General features: G+C 43.3%; 1 protein-coding gene across 1 annotated transcript in view; it reads right to left on the reverse strand.

Moving 5' to 3' along the window:
• Window positions 1-232: 232 nt before the first annotated feature.
• The window catches only part of rab2a (RAB2A, member RAS oncogene family), a 34,513-nt gene continuing 16,992 nt past the window's right edge, over window positions 233-17,753 (reverse strand). Inside the window, exons 2-8 of the mRNA XM_080725317.1 lie at window positions 17,618-17,689; window positions 17,186-17,253; window positions 10,455-10,537; window positions 9,753-9,845; window positions 9,250-9,361; window positions 4,998-5,066; window positions 233-3,442 (exon numbers count right to left, since the gene is read on the reverse strand). Coding sequence (XP_080581443.1) covers window positions 3,347-3,442; window positions 4,998-5,066; window positions 9,250-9,361; window positions 9,753-9,845; window positions 10,455-10,537; window positions 17,186-17,253; window positions 17,618-17,689 — 593 coding nt within the window. The 3' untranslated portion in view covers window positions 233-3,346. The remainder of the gene's footprint in view (window positions 3,443-4,997; window positions 5,067-9,249; window positions 9,362-9,752; window positions 9,846-10,454; window positions 10,538-17,185; window positions 17,254-17,617; window positions 17,690-17,753) is intronic.

Genomic DNA, 17,753 nt, shown 5'->3' on the forward strand with positions numbered 1-17,753 from the left:
CTGGTTTTCCACTATCCCACAAACATGATTCATGAATGTCAACATCTCTCTGTTCTTTCCAGATGGATAAAGCAGATGCAGTGAAAAGTTTATGGATCTATTAATCGTTTCTTTCACCAAACATAAACAAAGAATAGTCACAAAAGTCTGAGGAACACGGCAAAACAAAAGAGGAAAAGTACTCCAAATGAACCAGACCAGAAATAAATGTTTTTTTGTTGTTTTTTCATTTCAAAACATTTTCTTTTCATAGCCAGATGATCATCAACATGACATTTGTAGAGTTTAGAATGTTTTATTATAGTTTATTGTGATAGCATTTTCATTTTTCTTTTTTTTTTCTCCTTTTTTAAAATTTTCCAAAGAACCAACACAGCAAATAACGTCAAGGAAGGAGAGAGGAGGGAGAAAGTGGAGAGGAATCGAGAAAAGGGGAGGGGAGGCGGGGCAGGGGGGGTCACATAGATAAGATATATCGGTCGGTCCATAGATAGATAGGATGGATGCTTTCAGGTTTGGCTTCCCCCCCCTGAGCCCCCCAGGATTCACACTTAATACATGTCGTTTACCAATAATAATGATCAGAATAATATTATTAACTATGAACAAAAAGAGAGAAAAGAAAAAAAAAACACTTTGCAGAGGAAAGCTACAGGCCTCTAACCCAATTCACTGCTGTGATATCCATACTCCCTACAGTAATACGACGTTGCCTAAAAACACCAACAGATAGAGAAGACTATAGTTTTATGTATGCATCATCCATGTATGCATGCATATATGCAGGCTGGATGTGGGTGAGAGAAACTATGTGCAACGATACAAGACAACAGAACTTCAGTATTGGTACACATTTCTGAACGTTTTGACATTGTACGTGTTTATACAGGTTTGTCATTGTGTATAAATGCATATACTACAGCCATGTAGATAAGCATGTGTTAAGAACAATGCATCATAAACTAACTTAAAACTTGTTGCCATTTTAGCAGCTGTCCAAATCTCTCTGAGGTTAAGGCAGACAGCTGATGTCAGGTCAGATTTATTGGGCACAGGTAAACAAAACAATTTGGCATTAAAAATAGAGATGAAAAAATATAGAGCCAACGTTACTATACAATCTGAGAAGTTGAGGACAGAGAGAGCAAGAGAGAAAAGGAAGGGAAGGAATTTGAGGGTAGATGGGAGGACACGTATCAAGTAATGAATTAAGTAAAACAGGATGATAAAATCTTGCCTATCACAGCAGGGCCTTGAAGCAAAATACTGCAGCAGTTATCAATCAAGCTCTGATTATAGTATACATCCGCCAGTTGATTCATGGTAGAATTCTGGCTTTGCAAAAGGGATACCGCAACATTTTATATTTGAGTCTGTTTACCAAGCTTGTCATTAAGGGGGGTGGTAAAAGGTTATACATCATTTATCCTTTCACAACCACAGCAACGGGTTGGTAGCACCGCTAATAATTCATCATGTAAACCCTACTAGCCTTGAGCTAACAAGATAGTTTGGTGATCTTTGAGGATGGATTTCAATGAGGAATGTCAACAATGTTAACTAAATGTTTTTTCTTCTTATGAGGCACAAATACCAAACTTCTTACTTGCCGTGTTGCGCCGGCGGTGACAACACAGACAAGAGAAAATGCCACGTTATCCCCTTCACAGCGAAAGCAAGAGAAACAAGGGAGCCATATATACACAGAACGCAAAGTTAAATACAGTTAAAACAGTACAGCCTTTCTTTAAAACAAACTTTTTTTGTCCTATTTAATTTCATTTAATTGTGGCCATTGCTCAACCCTCCTACATGATTCTCGCTCTAATCCTTCAGTTAAGAAATTATTTTTCATTTCAATTCCAACTTCACTTTTCATACAACAGTTTGGTCTTTTATTCCCTCCCATGACAGTTTAAAACATTTTTTTATTTTGTTTGTTTAAACCACAGCCACCTTCTAGTGTTCATTAAATACAATTCAGCTCATGTCAAAAGAAAATACAAAAATAAAGACACAGAGAGAAGAATAACAACCATTGTTATTACTTATTAAAAACAAAACAAAAAACTGTGAAAAGTATCCACCACAGTTGGTTTTCTGGACAGACATTTGTTGGTTGCAGTGTGATAGGGAGGTTGCTAATGCCACCTGCACTCTAAACAAAAACAGATGCACTGAAATCACACAATTATATTGTCCCAAATACACCACAGACTGACACAACATGTTCAATATGTTGCTATTAACGCGCTGTGCCTGTATGTGCAAGCAGACAGTTGTGCCATTTCAACAAGTCCATTTTTTTGAGTGCCTGCTCACTGAAGCACAGGAAATACAGTCACCCTCTTTTTATGTCTCTCTCCACTTCTAAGGATAGTCAGCTCATGATCTATTAAAAAACAACATACTTGTAGATATCTGAAGTGTTGAAATACCTCTACACAATGTGATCATGTTGAGGGACTGACAAATTATGTTCCTATGTGAACAACTGTGCTTTGCCCTGTCCTAGCTGTGGTTACACAACGTGTAGCTAGCTTTTTTTCTTCTTCTTGCTTTAACCAAAAGCGGATCCATTGGCAGCAAGAGCAACAGTATCAGAGATACAGTAACATGGCTGAACATAACCCCGCCATAGGTGGCCACGACTTGATTAGTTGCATTTTCAGCAACATAGAAAAGCTTAAGCCTGATTTATTCTTTAGTAGCGAAGTGTTGTATGATGTGTCGCTTGATAAAAAAACTGAAAAAAGTGACACTTTTTTTCAGTTGAAAATACTTTATTTTTGTCGAGCGACACGCTACACGACACTCCAGCTTCAGGCTTTTAGAACAACGGCTCTCCAAACTCCAGCAGGTGTGCAATTCTCGGTTTTATAAAAATAAAAGACTTCAAATTCGTTTATTTTTTATAAAATATCAAAACCTGGACACCTCCAGAATAGTGAGTGTGTTCGCCTCTTAATATCTTTTAAGTCGACTTTGTTCCTGCGGGGGGTTTCCCAGTGGAAGGGAGGAGCGGACGAGGCGTGGCTACTGGCTAGGCCCTTAGGCCTAGTGGAGTAGAGACGTCCTGAAGACACACACAAAGATGGAGATGGAGCGACAGCAGGAAACTAAAAATAAAAGAAAGAACGGGGATGGATGGAGAGTTAGGACCCGGGTGGATGAAGGGACAGAGTGACAGAGATGAGAATGGAGAGGCTTAAACAAACTTGTTAGTGAGTGAGCGTGGCCAGTTATGGAGAAACGCAAGGAGGTTTGGACAAGGGAAGGAGAGGGGACAGAGGGAGTGGAAGGAGGAAGAGAGGGGAGGGTCTGAAGAGATGTGTTCCGATGGTGTTCAGCAGCATCCGCCCCCAGCCTGTTGTCCCCCCTGGTTACCAGTCAGCGAGGAGTTGGTGGTAGGATGCTGGGGTCCGATCTTAATACCATTAGCCTGCACGGAGAGAGACAAGAGATGTTTGGCTTAATTAGTAGGCCTGGGATTGTCCTTCATTAAAACTGCCATAACAGCAGAAGTGGGCGACAGATTGAGTGGGTGACATTAAAACCTGCAACAACATTCTTAAAGCGTTCTTTTAGCCTCACAATACACAGCATTCTGAGGCCGACTCAATGCTCTGCTTTGTGAACAAACGTTAAAAGCACACTTATTCTCCTAAAGATTTATTCATGTCGTATAGTCAATTTACACACAGACAGGCGATGGAAGAAATATGAGTGAGAGGCAGAGAGAGCATGTGTGTGTGTGTTTGTGAGGGATATATAGAGCCGTTACTTTCATCCCTCCCTACTCTGCCCTTCAGACAGGAGTACAGTACAGCATCTGAGAGCTCTCTCTCTCAGTACAGTGGTCTCTTCTCTCTGGGAGGCTTGCTCTTTCTTGCTGTAGCCCTCTCTCTCTCTCTCCCCCTCTCTCTGGCTCTATATTCATATACAACCCCCCCACCCCCGCCTCCTCCAGTAGCAGCAGTGCCCCTGGGAAACGCTGCGTGCCTTTAAATCACATTTATAGAGCTAAGGCCACGAGGGTGTGTGCGTATGTGTGTGTGTGCGCGCTACGTTTGTGTGTGTTCTCACTGTGCCTGCCAACTGAGGGGGAGGAGGGGGTTCTGCTTGGGGTTCCCTCTCTCTCTCTCTCTCTCTCTCTCTCACTCTGTCAGCTGATGTGGTTTGGACCGGGTGCTTGGCCTCCCACTCATTTTCTTTTTTCTTCCCTCCTCCCTTCCTCCTCCTACTACTACTAATAACAAACAGACCAATGGCGGCAGAGGGGCTCGCCTGCCTCTGGCTCTGGCTAGCTGGATAACAGCCTGGCCGACTGGCCCAAAAAGAGGTGGAATCAGTGACAGGCTGGTTGGCTGTCTGGCTGAGTGGCACACACGACTACTAGACTGGGCCGAAGGACGGTGTGGCTTTACAGACTGCATAAGCAACTGGCTGGGTTGGCTGACTGACTGTCTGTCTTACTGCTGCTTGACTGAGACCTTGTGGGATGTGAGGAATTTATGACCTGGCAGGGTGCCAGGCAGAGAGAGGGAGGAGAGAGAGAGGTGGGAGGGCAGCAGCAGTAAAGCAGGAGAGAGAGAGCAGGGGGACAAAAAGACGGAAGGGAGCGAGTGGAAAGTAGAGCAAGGGAGGGAGAGAGGGAGAGTTGAATTGAGAGAGAGAGAGAGAGAGAGAGAGAGAGAGAGAGAGAGAGAGAGAGAGAGAGAGAGAGAGATACAGAGACAAAAGCCGCTGGGTGTGGGTAGGAGGAGGGAGAGGAATGCTGGAAGTTTGGCTTGGCTGGACTCAATGGAGGGCCTAGCCCAACCCCCCCTTTTCCTTTTTGAGGCGAGAGGGAGCGTGGCAAACCACAGACATACTCCCAGAGATACCAGAGACGAGAGAGGGACCAACGAGAGAGAGATGAGAGGGGGGAAAGGCCAAGAGAACGGCAAGAAAAGATTGGAGGAGGAGCAGAGGAAGGAGAGAAGAGCCCGTCTCACCTCATTGTTGATATCAAACACACCCTCCTGGATCTTCTCGTAGATCTCCTTGGCTGTGTTGATGAATGCCTGAGAAAGACAGACAGACAGAGTGAGGTGAGGGAGCAATAAAGCCTCCGTTAGTATTTCCAGTTCTTACATCTGTTTATGTTTAACTCGCAATAATCAAAAGTTAGATATATAAAAAGAATAAGAAAACATTCACAGGAAGGCAGCAGGCATTAGGGCCACGGATGAGGAATGTTGAAGTAGTCTTGTTTGTATTGGACCTCGTTCAGGGCATTAGCGTCCAAACCCATTTGTGTGAGTGTTATGAGCAGAGCAGAGTAGCCAGCGACTGGCTTCCCACAGGCCTCCCAGACAGAGCTACTGGTTTGGGTTTAAAATGGTACCACAGATCACCACTACTAACTACAATAAGTACAACGTATTCACATGACAAAGCAGAATCTAATATGGGATCAATGTCTATCATAGTTTCTCTGAAGGCCCTTTCCCACTGTAAAAAACAAACGACAATCCACAAACAACCACAAATATCTGACTTCTGTCTTTAGCGGGAAAGGTTACAATCGGCATTCATTCCCGGGGATTTATTGGCTCCAGCTCTGATTGTAAATGACGGAACCAGTACACCCAAGGTAGATAGATATGCAAATCTCTGCCGCTTTTTCCAGGACACTATAAGACAGTTTCACCTGATGCAAGAGGAAATAAAGAGACCAAGCCATGGGCTCTACCGTGTGAGTATCCCACTCAGAGATCTGCGAAACTGAAACATTATATACTACATTACAACCAGCTGTAATATTTTCATTCCAAAGTAAATGAGAATTAGTCAGAACTTCAGAAGCAATTTGAACCATTTGGTAATTAGAATCCTCTAATTATACCACCCCCTGAGTGATATTTTTTCATAATAGCAAGAAATCCCCAAAGAATCATTCTGATCGGTTTGGATAGTTGTAACTGTGCAGAAAGACACACACACACACACACACACACACACACACACACACACACACACACACACACACACACACACACACACACACACACACACACACACACACACACACACACACACACACACACACACACACACAAAGAGAGAGCAGGCAAGCAAGCACTAATTGCAGGCATTTCACAAGCACACTTATTTTTTACAGTCTGGAACGCACTATAATTGATAAGATGACAGATCTTTGTATTTGTAATGGTGGATTTATTTCCTGTTGTGTGCCCCATAATGATCTGGTGCGTTTGTGGCATGACACACCAGAAAGAAAAACAAAAAAATGAAGGCATCGTCCTTTACTGTCAATGGGAATAAGAGTCAATCACTTAGTGCACATGTTAGTGGGAAAAGGTTATGATGGCTACAAATAAATAAAAACAACATTTCTCTCTCACAAGTTGTCACAACTATAGAGCATTAAATTTAAAGACTTCAGAATAAACTTCTAAGCTCCCTGCGCTGCCGGACAACTACCATTGGATCACACACACACACACACACACACACACACACACACACACACACACACACACACACACACACACACACACACACACACACACACACACACACACACACACACACACACACACACACACACACACGTACGTTGATGTTTATTTCTACAGAGTTACTAGGCCCTAGGGCCCTGTGCTGGGATTAAACTGGTGCGGAGGGCCCTGGGACCAGTGTGATACTCCACACTACTGGTGGTGACAGCCGTTTCACAGCCAACCATCTGTGAGGAATAATAATAAAAGAAACAGTGCCCCCATCTGGTGAAATCCACACATTGTAACACCTGGAATAAATACACCCTAAAAATTAAAAATAAAAAAAAACACCCTGCGAACCAGGACTGGGTCTCTGCTTTCTTAAAACCACGCTGTGAAAATTGTTCTTTACGTTTACAAACGCCACACTGTTGATGAGGCGAGCTAATGTCATTCTGTGTCCGCGAGGCTATTGCATTGGAAGCCTTAATGAACGTAAAGATGGATGGGTGGATGGAGGGTGTAATAGAATAGAACCAAAGAAAACAGAAAGAAGTGGAAAAAAGGGAAGGAGGGGAAGAGGAGCAAAGAGAGGATGTTATGGGAATGTGCATCTCTGAGGGTCTTCCCAGCAGACTGGTGTCCACCCACGGACCCTGACGACCAGCCGAGCACTCCGATTGGCTGCTGGCTGTCACCGAGGGGAGGAAGGGGGTCATGAATATTTATGAGATATAACTGCTTGATGCACAGCTAGGAGGGGGAGGAGGGGAGGTACATATCAGTTACTAGAGAGTGAGCAACAGCGATGGAGGGAGGGGGAGAGAGAGAGAGAGGGTGAGGGGGAAAAAGAGGACAGAGAGAAGGAGAGAAGGAGGGAAGGTAGAAAGTAATACAAATGAGTCAATGATAGACGGCAAGGGACTGAGCGATAGAGATGGAGGGAAGTGGAGAGCGGGAAGGGAAGGGTGGAGAGAGAGAGAGAGAGAGAGAGAGAGAGAGAGAGAGAGAGAGGAGACGTAGGGTATCAGGAGGATTGAGAGGACACTAATGAGACAAATTAATCATACCACACACACGCACGCATGTGTGCATGCCTCTTCCTGTATTCAACACCTCAGGAAAACAGCTGTGTGTGTGTGTGTGTGTGTGTGTGTGTGTGCGCGCGCATGCTTGCGACTGATAATGTGTAGGGCATGAGAGAAACTTAAGGGGGGGTAAAAATCAATGTAAACACACACACACACACGCGCGCACACACACTGGTGCCCAAGGCCTGGCGTGCTGTGGTGTGTAGGATGGGATTATTTATGTGATTGGATAAGTGAGAGAGAGGTCCCTGAAGACATCACCATGCATTCATTAAATATACCAACACTGTGTGTGTGTGTGTGTGTGTGTGTGTGTGTGTGTGTGTGTGTGTGTGTGTGTGTGTGTGTGTGTGTGTGTGTGTGTTACTACACAACAATTGGGCTGATCTCTGCTGTGTGTGTTTATGTGTATGTATTAACGAGGCTATTTATGGTACATGCCATGAAGGCACTTCATTTGGTAGAGCAGCTTTGGCCGTTGGGTGGGAACGGATATGTGGTTTTGTTATGGCAGGTCGGGTCTTCATAAGTTGTGTGCCAACAGATGAGCCGCTTGCGGGTTTTGTCATTTTTAAAAGTGCAAGTAAAATGGGCAATTACTTGCACAAAACATCTGAATATTGATTATCAATAGTCAGTCCTTGAATGCATAAATTATTGATTGATCTTTTTTTCCTTTACTTTACTGTATTACCGTTACACAGAGTCTAAGTATAACTGACCTACAGCAAGAGAGCAACCAAATGAATGAAGTGGTGAAGGTAACAATGCTGTAGCCACTGGACCACAATTCCCCTCTCAAGACTTTCTTTGTCAACCTCATAGAAAATGAGGGAGACATTCCCTGCCAAACGCTACGACAACAAACCTCAGATTTTTCCTCTTTTTTCAACTGCTGCCAACATCCCCAGCTTGCGTCTGCACCACCATAATGTTCGCTTATAGACAACACAATAATAAGCCTGAGCTAATCATTCTGCAAGATTAAATGACATGTGCGTCATAATCAGCCTACTTACTAGTGTTTACATTTACGTGTACAAGAATGTCGTAACGATGCAAAGAGAAAAATTACAAAGACTTGGAAAAATGTATGTCACCGTTTATACAATATTGAGAATAACAATTATCTAAGGTGCAACTACTTGGCTATTACAGATGAACTGTGGTGTGTGCATGTGCACAAGTGTGCTAACAGTGTTCTCTTACTTTCTCTACATTAAAAGCGGTCTTAGTTGTGGGCTCGCTGAAAGGCGAGACCAGTATGTTATACCCAATCTCTATCCACAACTTTCCAACATCCCATAATGCATTGCGCACAAGTTGGACGGAGCTTAAGGCGTCGCAGCCGAGTCTGATCTACAAGCTCACAACGGTTGCATCTGCGACGCGACGTGAGCTTGTATGTCTGCTGTTAAACGGAAGTGTGGTGCAAATAATTCTCCAGTAAATTCCCGCGGAAAGAGGTGGATAGGTCAAGTTCATTATATATATAAAAAAAGACCGACAGTACTACAAAGGCAGGGCCCTTAACCAATGAGGAGCAGCCAAAGGGTAGATCTTTGTGCCCATACATGGTGTTACATGCAAGCCCACACTGTTTCGTAGGAACAGTGTTTCTAGTTGAGGTTTAGGGTTGGTTCTCTTACCTCCTCTACATTAGAGGCAGTCTTAGCTGAGGTTTCCATGAATATGAGGCCGTGTTCTCTGGCAAATGCCTCTCCCTCCTCCTTCTTCACCTCTCTCCTCGACTCTAGGTCACTAAACGCACACACAGATACACATCAACACAGGTGCATTGGAACAGACCACAGGCTACACTAGTGTGTCTATTCAAGGTTATAGTAATGTTATCAAGACTGCATGGGATGACACTGCAGTCAGTGACTTCTTGTATACATATCTGAGCTGACATTTTGTAGAAGGATGTGAGAGATGATCTTTTTTTTTTTTTTTTGTAGCAACTGGGCACAAGCAGGTAGAATATTTAAAACCCTTGGAAGATTGTGGACTTATTTTACAATGCTATTTCTTAGAGGGTCAGTCCGTACATATTAGTAAATATTTCTGAAATGTTCGGTTCCCATACATACAGGTACAATGTGATGCAAGTCCTTATTGAGCACCACATTCACGGTCGAATACCACTTACCTCTTGTTTCCGATGAGCATGATGACCATGTTGGAGTTGGAATGTTGGCGTGCATCCTCTAACCAAGTTGTCAAGTGGTTGAAGGTGTCCCTTCTGTCAAACACATACAGAGACACAGCAGTCAGCTAATTTATTATTCAGTCAAATACACCGCTTACATATTAATTAGCTATAAGTGTAGATTTTCCTGGAATGCAACTAAAGTGCACTTCAGTTGCAAGTCTGACTATCTCTGCATTCATATTTGACTTAACTCGTTTTAAATTGTGTATGGAGCCTTTTCTCTCTCTACACCATGGCTTCCACAGTTTTGTTTTTGTGTGTGGTCCACTGGAAGCCATTCCCTCCCTGCACTGCTCTACGTGGTTGACTTGAACAGTCTCAGTGCAAAACACGTCAAACTAATCTCTCTCTGCCCCTCCTGTCACACAGTTCACAAATGGATAAGTAAACTTTCCAGCCGGAGGAAAAGGCCAATAATGTCATGGGAGGCTGAACCACAGGGGACTGGCGCGTATTCAATGGGAATTATCAGCATCCCAGTTTCAGCTGCTGGAGATGACACAGTGTCCCTCTCTCCTTGTTTGTCCATCTGGATTTTTTATTATTATTATTTCTTTAGGGGAGAACCAGAAACATCCTGGTTCATATGAGTGCATGCCGACTACGGAGGTTGCATGGCTCCATTTGATTTGGCGTTACCTTGTGATGTCGTAGACTAGCAGTGCTCCGGCTGCTCCTCTGTAGTAAGACCTGGTGATGGAACGGAATGACTCCTGACCGGCCTGGAGATGAAGAGATAGATATTCATTAACATGTGAATAAGATGAAAAATGTCCGAGGACCTGCTGATGGACTCCTATACCGGGTCTGGAGTTTTTTTATACACACAACAACCAGTCCCTGGTTTTTAGTCCGGATCCCCTAGTGGAATCCAGCTCCAGATGTTCCAGCCAGCTGGGAGTGGTGAGTAAGGGCACAGAGCAGGGCCTGTTACGTGGACACAATGCACTTCTCTAACACAATCCTGTTGTCTCTCCACTTTCCAAAGCCTCTGTCTTTCTCACTCCCTCTCTCTCTGACAAGTGTTCCTGGGATCAAACCTGTGTCACTCTAGTTACGGTGCAGTCTCCAAAACCACTCTCTGCCTTTCACTACTCTCCAACAGGGGGTGCAAGACTGGCCTCCTCTCTCAAACCCCCCACACACCCCCTACTCTACTTTATTTCTATTAGGGGGATGACCGTTAATGGAACAATACCCATTGGGAACGTATATCCTCTCCGGTTATGCAATATCCATTGTTCCGTTGTGAGGGTACACAATGTACCCATTGTACGTATTGTACAAGTACTACAGTACCGATTATCATAGTACTTGGATGCAGTACTATGACATATTGACGACATCGTGGATCTCCAATTATGGGCAGAAAACTGCCGATCCGACAGACTTCCCATTCTGCAATGCACTCCCTTAGGTCAGCGATACACACGGCAAGTGTTGAAGTTGAGGATCGCTCCAAGACTCCTCGATATGCGGTGGAAGACACAGACAGGCACAAGATTTGTGTAGTAATGACACTATATTGATCAGGGATCGCCATATATGGAGATTTGTGTAATCGTCTCTGACAGACGCGGCAGCCTGTCCTTGCATTTGTTCCTTCCGTCTGTGACCTGCTAATATCCAGCAACATTGGGCAGATCACAGCAAAACTGTGCACTCACACTTGCTGGATGCCAGAGCAGAACCTCTGATCCGAATTGTTCAGATCAGGACGTTATAGTGCCACCAGGAAGCAGATTTTTGCAAAACGCATTTATATTACTCCTACAGATTTGTCCAAACATCACGCAAATCGATACACAGTATCTCAATAGTCATTAACTCTCCTACCGCCAGATTATTTATTTATTTATTGGGTCTGGTGCCATCAAAAAGCGGCTTACCTTTGCAATGTTATAGTAGAATGTTGGCCTTTTTTTTTCTTTTTTTTTTGACTCTTGGCCTATTTGGCCTTTCTTGCATGCGCTTTCGCTGACCAGCCAGCAGAGGGGGGCGTAATGCCATTAATGTGGCCGCTTCCTCCTCCCATGGTCTAGGAACACACATTGGCAACAAAGCCCCTGGGCCAGAGATATCAACACGGAAGCGAAATGGTCTCCGTTGATGTAAACGCATATTGGATTTTTAAGAACATCACTGCTCGCCATGTGATTACAGTAGACGGCGGCGGGACCCCTCATCAGCTTACAGACATCAAACCAAGGTACAAAAGAACGAGCCAAAGAACGTACAATTGGCGTTGAGGTTCTGTAAAAAATGGGGCGAACGGGAACGTTCAAAGCGTAGAAAGAGTTAAGAGAACAACGTCTTTCAGATTTTTCATATTCCATCCTGATTGGCAAAGATTGGCTTCGTATTGAACAACGTATTCTCAAATCATGGACGTAGCGTGCAATTGTCGCATTTGCACGCACATTGTCACTAGGCCGAGGGAGAAATAAATGCCACACTACTATTATTCAAATCCTATATTACCTATAAATGGACCGATTGGTGTGAAGCACTCACGCACACTCCCTAGTCCCTAGAGGCCAAGGAAAAACCTCTGCCCTGCATTTTTTACGTCAGCATTTTATAGCGCCACCAGGAGGCAGATTCAAAATATTTTAATATTACTCCTACAGATTTTGTACAAACAAATCGGTATGCATTATCTCTATAGTCACGGGATCAATACAGATCTGTCAAGACTTTTCATATTCCATCTTGATGGGCAAATATCAAACATTGCTGGCCCAAAATAACCTAACTACCTGACCTGGCGGACACCTGTGCTCCACGGAGCACTTTAGGTAGTACTAGTTTAGAGATTTTTTTTAGGCCTGCTCATCCAACCAACTGCACTGCACTCCCTCAGGTCCTCTGCAATACAGACGCCGAGTTAGAAGTCGATCGGTCAGACAGCCTTGAGCGGTTCTCGAGATACGCGTACACGCAGGCAGGGGATTTCCAGGCATTTATAGATCGATAATAGTTTAGCACATATAGAGTTACCGTAGATAATAATTCTATGCTCTCGTGCTGCAGTGTAACTGAGTGCTTTTAACCCAGTAGCAAATACACAGCAGCGCTATTTAGTCTTAAAAGAGTAGTTCACCCCCAAAATGACTTTTTTACTCATGCCACTGAGAAATGCATTTGGGTCCCCATCGGGAAATCAATGGGGGTATATTAACTATAATCAACATTTTGTCTTAGGAATGCAACAAATACAAAAAAAATATATTATTGAACTCAAGTCGCTATGGTGGGAGTAATAATTAGGAAAAGAGAATTGCATTTTGGGGGAGAACTACTCCTTTAACAGGGCTGACATGAGACAGCTGCAGCTCAGCATCTCCTTCTCAAAGGATGCATCCCAACAGGCAGGCCACCAGGCCATGAGTCAGTCAGGAAAACAGTCAGTCAACCAGCCAGGCAGTCAGTAATGCTATTAGTGAATAAATGATAAATGAGTCCGAAAAAGAGAACGCTGTGTCTGTCTGCCATCTGGTCCAAACACACACAGAGTCAGTCACACACACACACACACACACACACACACACACACACACACACACACACACACACACACACACACACACACACACACACACACACACACACACACACACACACACACACACACACACACACACACACACACACAGTCTCCCCTGGTTCTTTTGGAGTCGTCTAACCTCGGAGACCACTAGAATGCTGCCAGGTAACAGTACACCGTTGTGCGTTTTATTTGAGGTGTTTTCAACAGACTATTTGTGAGCCACAACTGAGACACTTAAGCTTCTATTGACTTTTGGGTATTTGACCTCAGGGAGTGTGTCCTAACGAGCCATGTAAAAAAAAGACATTGTGTCCTTGCTGTAAAAGGCAGACAACCAGAGTGTCAGAGCTCAGTCCATCCTGTGGAGTTTCAGACTTGCTCCACTGTTGCTCATGGAGCTCTGACTCCACCTGCTGACCAGTATGTTAACTGCACCCAACTGCATCTCATTATAGACATTGAGTGTCAATAAAATGACATAACACACAGTGTTCGCCTTTAGAATGTGCTTTGTAGAGGGTGGAGGTGTAGGAATGTTATCGTCTCGATTGGGGGTTGGTGGGTGGGCGGGTAGGTGGTACGAAAACACTATAGGTTCTTTGAAATTCTATGCTAATGTGTTAATGTAATACTTCAAATGACCTCAGAATTTACAGATTGTGGCTTTATAAATGCACAATTAAACTTTGGTAGAGGTTTGTGCGGTGTTTCCCATGATTTAACACCAAATATTGGCAAGATACCTTCAATAGTTGCTCGATAGATTAAAGACTGATTATCCAATATTCTCTCCACTGACCGACATTTGATGGTGAAACTGTTCCCAAAGTGAAATTCTTAGCACACAAATGAAAGCAAACAAAATGGATTCTGCCAATGTATGAAATTATGAAACCAGACTTTGTTTGTGTCTGTTCTCAATGACAAAGACAGTGAATCGGTCACAGAAGCATATTACCAACCAGATCTTCTTCCTGTTTAAAATAGTCAAATCAACGTTTTTATTTCCAAAAGATGTATTGGCAGAATTCATTTTGTTCACATTCACTTGTTAAAAGTGTGACATTGAGACCCGTTTCACTGTGCAACGTTAAGTCAAGGGGGAGAATATTTTGGATGATCTTTTGAGAAACTACTGAAGATATCTTACCATTATTTGATGTTACAAAGTGGCAAAGTAAACTAACCAAACGGCTACTAAAGTTTAATTGTCGCCACAATGGGCCACAAAATAATGGCAAAAATGTTTGCCGAAACACTGGTGAAAGATTATATTGAAAAAATAAACTAAACTCACCTGGCGGAGACAACATCATAATAATTTATCACAAATCCAGTCTTTATTTACCCTGGGTAAGAGGCGTGATAAAAAAAAAAGAGTGTAATAAGCTCGTACTGATTGGCCAAACCAAGACGGGCAGAATTGAAACTGCAAGCAACCTCAGAGGTTTGAGAGGTTCTCAAACTTTTAATCTCACAACCCCATATTATTAGCAAACTTTTCATTTTGGTCGCTTTAACGGTTGGTGGTTTCTCTTCTTTTTTTTGCTTGCCAATATGCGACCCCAACAGCACCTTCCTGTGACCCCACTTTGGTTCGCGACCCATGGTTTGAGAACCGCTGATTTAGAGCGTTGTTCACGGAACTCACCATGTGAAACATTGACAAAACTGAACTCAGAGCAAAAACACGGCTGCTGTAGATGGTTAAGTAGAATTGATGGCTGAGATGCTGCTGGAGGTTTTCCAGGTGCATAGGAACCAGAAGAGAGTATAAAGCAGAGGTTGTGGTTTGCCAGCCAAGGAGTGTGTGCTGCAATAATAATTTACGTATTTAGCAGACACTTTTATCCAGAGCCACTAACAATAAGCAAAAAATACCAAATACCAAATAAAAATAAAAATAACAAATACAGTTTCGCTACTCACCAAAACAAAGGTTGCTTTGGGTGAGTTAAAAGCTTACTACTGCTACTTCGTGGACGTACTCGGGGCCCCCCACCACACGCCTAAAGTACATTTCTAGGGCAAAATTAAAAATAATCTGCCGGATGGAGACACTACTTCTAGTTCTTTTGTCGTCGCCATCACCATCACGGTGCCAACTCACTACTACCGCGCAGGTCAGAGGAGCGCATTAACAGAGCATTAGTCTTGTTGGGTGTTATTCGGCTCCGTGACGTTGGAAGCGCCGTTTCATGAAAAAAGTCTTCAACCAGAAAGAGTCTCCGTCTGGTAAGTAAGCCTTTCAACTCGCCACAGCAACCTTTGTTTGGGTGAGTAGCCAAACTGTATTTGTTATTTCTGGACCAGACGAGAGGCTGCGCAGGCTTTCCCTTCGGCACACCGGATGGTGCCTGACATAGCGTAAAGGAGAACGCCTTCTAACGTTATGGACCAGAGCTACAAGCACACATACCCGAGATATACAACGTTTTTGAAGGCCTGCAGACGATCTACCGACATCTCGTTGCTGTTATTATCCTGTTCAGTGACATGAGTAGTAAAGATAATCCAATTTATTAACTCATACAGTGCCAGGCGACTTTTAGAGCAACTTTCTCACTATGGAGTTCCCTGCCAAGCGACTTTGGGCGACTTTTACTTAGAATTTTTTTTTTTTTTTTTTTTTTTTGGACCCAATTAAATCTAGTAAACATGATTTCAATCGCGATTTTGCATGTTCCACCCCCCATACAACCCGATCTTTCAAACATGGCAGCCATTTTTGTTTACATCTGAAGAAAACATTATGGCTGATAAATCATGAATGCCTGAACGGATTTCCAATCTTTTTTTTTTGTTTGAAAGCTGTGAACAGCCTGCACGAACATGGTGCATGATCTGTGCATGGGCGTGCATGATCTGTGCACTATAAATTACATGGGAGTCTATGGAGGCTTCTGGCACTAGTGCCACTCGAGGGGCATTTTAAATTGGCAGTAAGTGAGTTAACATAACCATTGAACCCTAGCAACCCTAAGGGCATGTCATAATATGTGAACAGTCTGTGAAAATATCAGATCTACAATAAGAATACAATAAAACGCTCTCCAGTGTCCTTTGGGTTATGTTTCATCACAGTACCTTTTGCACATATGTGAAATTGTTCCTCTGCTTTTATAAGTAGCAATGAGTGCCATTAACACAGCGCCTAGGGAGCAGTTAGGTTAAGTGTCTTGCTCAGCGACACTGACAGACGGAGCCAAACTGGGAACCTTCCGTTTCCCATACAGGGATGGGACGATAATCGTCATTATCGTTTATCGTGACAGATTAAAAGTTAGTGTGAAATTATCCTCCCTCATGCATTTTTTTTGCTGAGCTGAATATCCGGTACGGTCAAACGTACCTGGACATCTTTTTTTCACTCTACCAAATCTCTTTGCCAAAAAATAGCCAATCTACAAAACGTGTCGCAATGTAGATCGGCTATTTTTTGGAAAATGTTCTGGATAATGGATGTTGGGGGTATTTTGATTATTGCAATACTATTGTAAATCGCAATTTCTTTGGTTAGAATAATTGTGACATGACATTTTCATATCGTCCCATCCCTAGTCATAACATGTTACGGCCTCCCTAAAGCTCACTAAGCATTGCATTGTAGATCAAATATTGTCGGCAAAGAGATTTGGTTTAGAAAAAAGGAGGAGACTAACCCATTTAGGCCTGAGGCCGATTCTAAAAACGTTCTAAACAAGTGATTGCCTGGCATTTGTCCTCAATATCCAAACTCAGGCCATGACAAATGACGGGCATGGCCAGATAAAATTCTATTACGTCATGGTCATGCTATTATCAAACATTTGTATATTACCGTGTCCCAGATCTGCAGTTTGATCTGTTTTCCATCTATAGTGATCATCCTCGCTCCGAACTCCACACCTGGAGAGAGACACACACACACACACACACACACACACACACACACACACACACACACACACACACACACACACACACACACACACACACACACACACACACACACACACACACACACACACACACACACACACACACACACGTACGTTAATTCATATGGCCACAACTCACATCAAGGTAACAAGATGCTTCATATCCATCTATCAGAAGGAATCCTGTTGCTAACATCAGTAACGGTGTTAACGCCTGAACAGTTCTCAGTGCCTCTGATGGTTTCAGACAGCACAACACACCATTTGCCATATTTATTGCCTGATATATTGGTATTAGCTGTGGTGTTGTGAGCTCTCATAGAGGGTCTTACCAATAGTGAGGTCGTGAACCGGCTGAAACCTCTTGTCTGTGAACTGTAGTAATAGACATGACTTCCCCACACCTGAAAAATAAACACAAACAAACTCAGTCTCAGCATCGTTATCAATTATTGTTACACAGATTGA

The sequence above is a fragment of the Nannobrachium achirus genome (genome assembly GCF_963921795.1).
Source record: "Nannobrachium achirus genome assembly, chromosome: 5".
Classification (NCBI taxonomy): Eukaryota; Metazoa; Chordata; class Actinopteri; order Myctophiformes; family Myctophidae; genus Nannobrachium; species Nannobrachium achirus.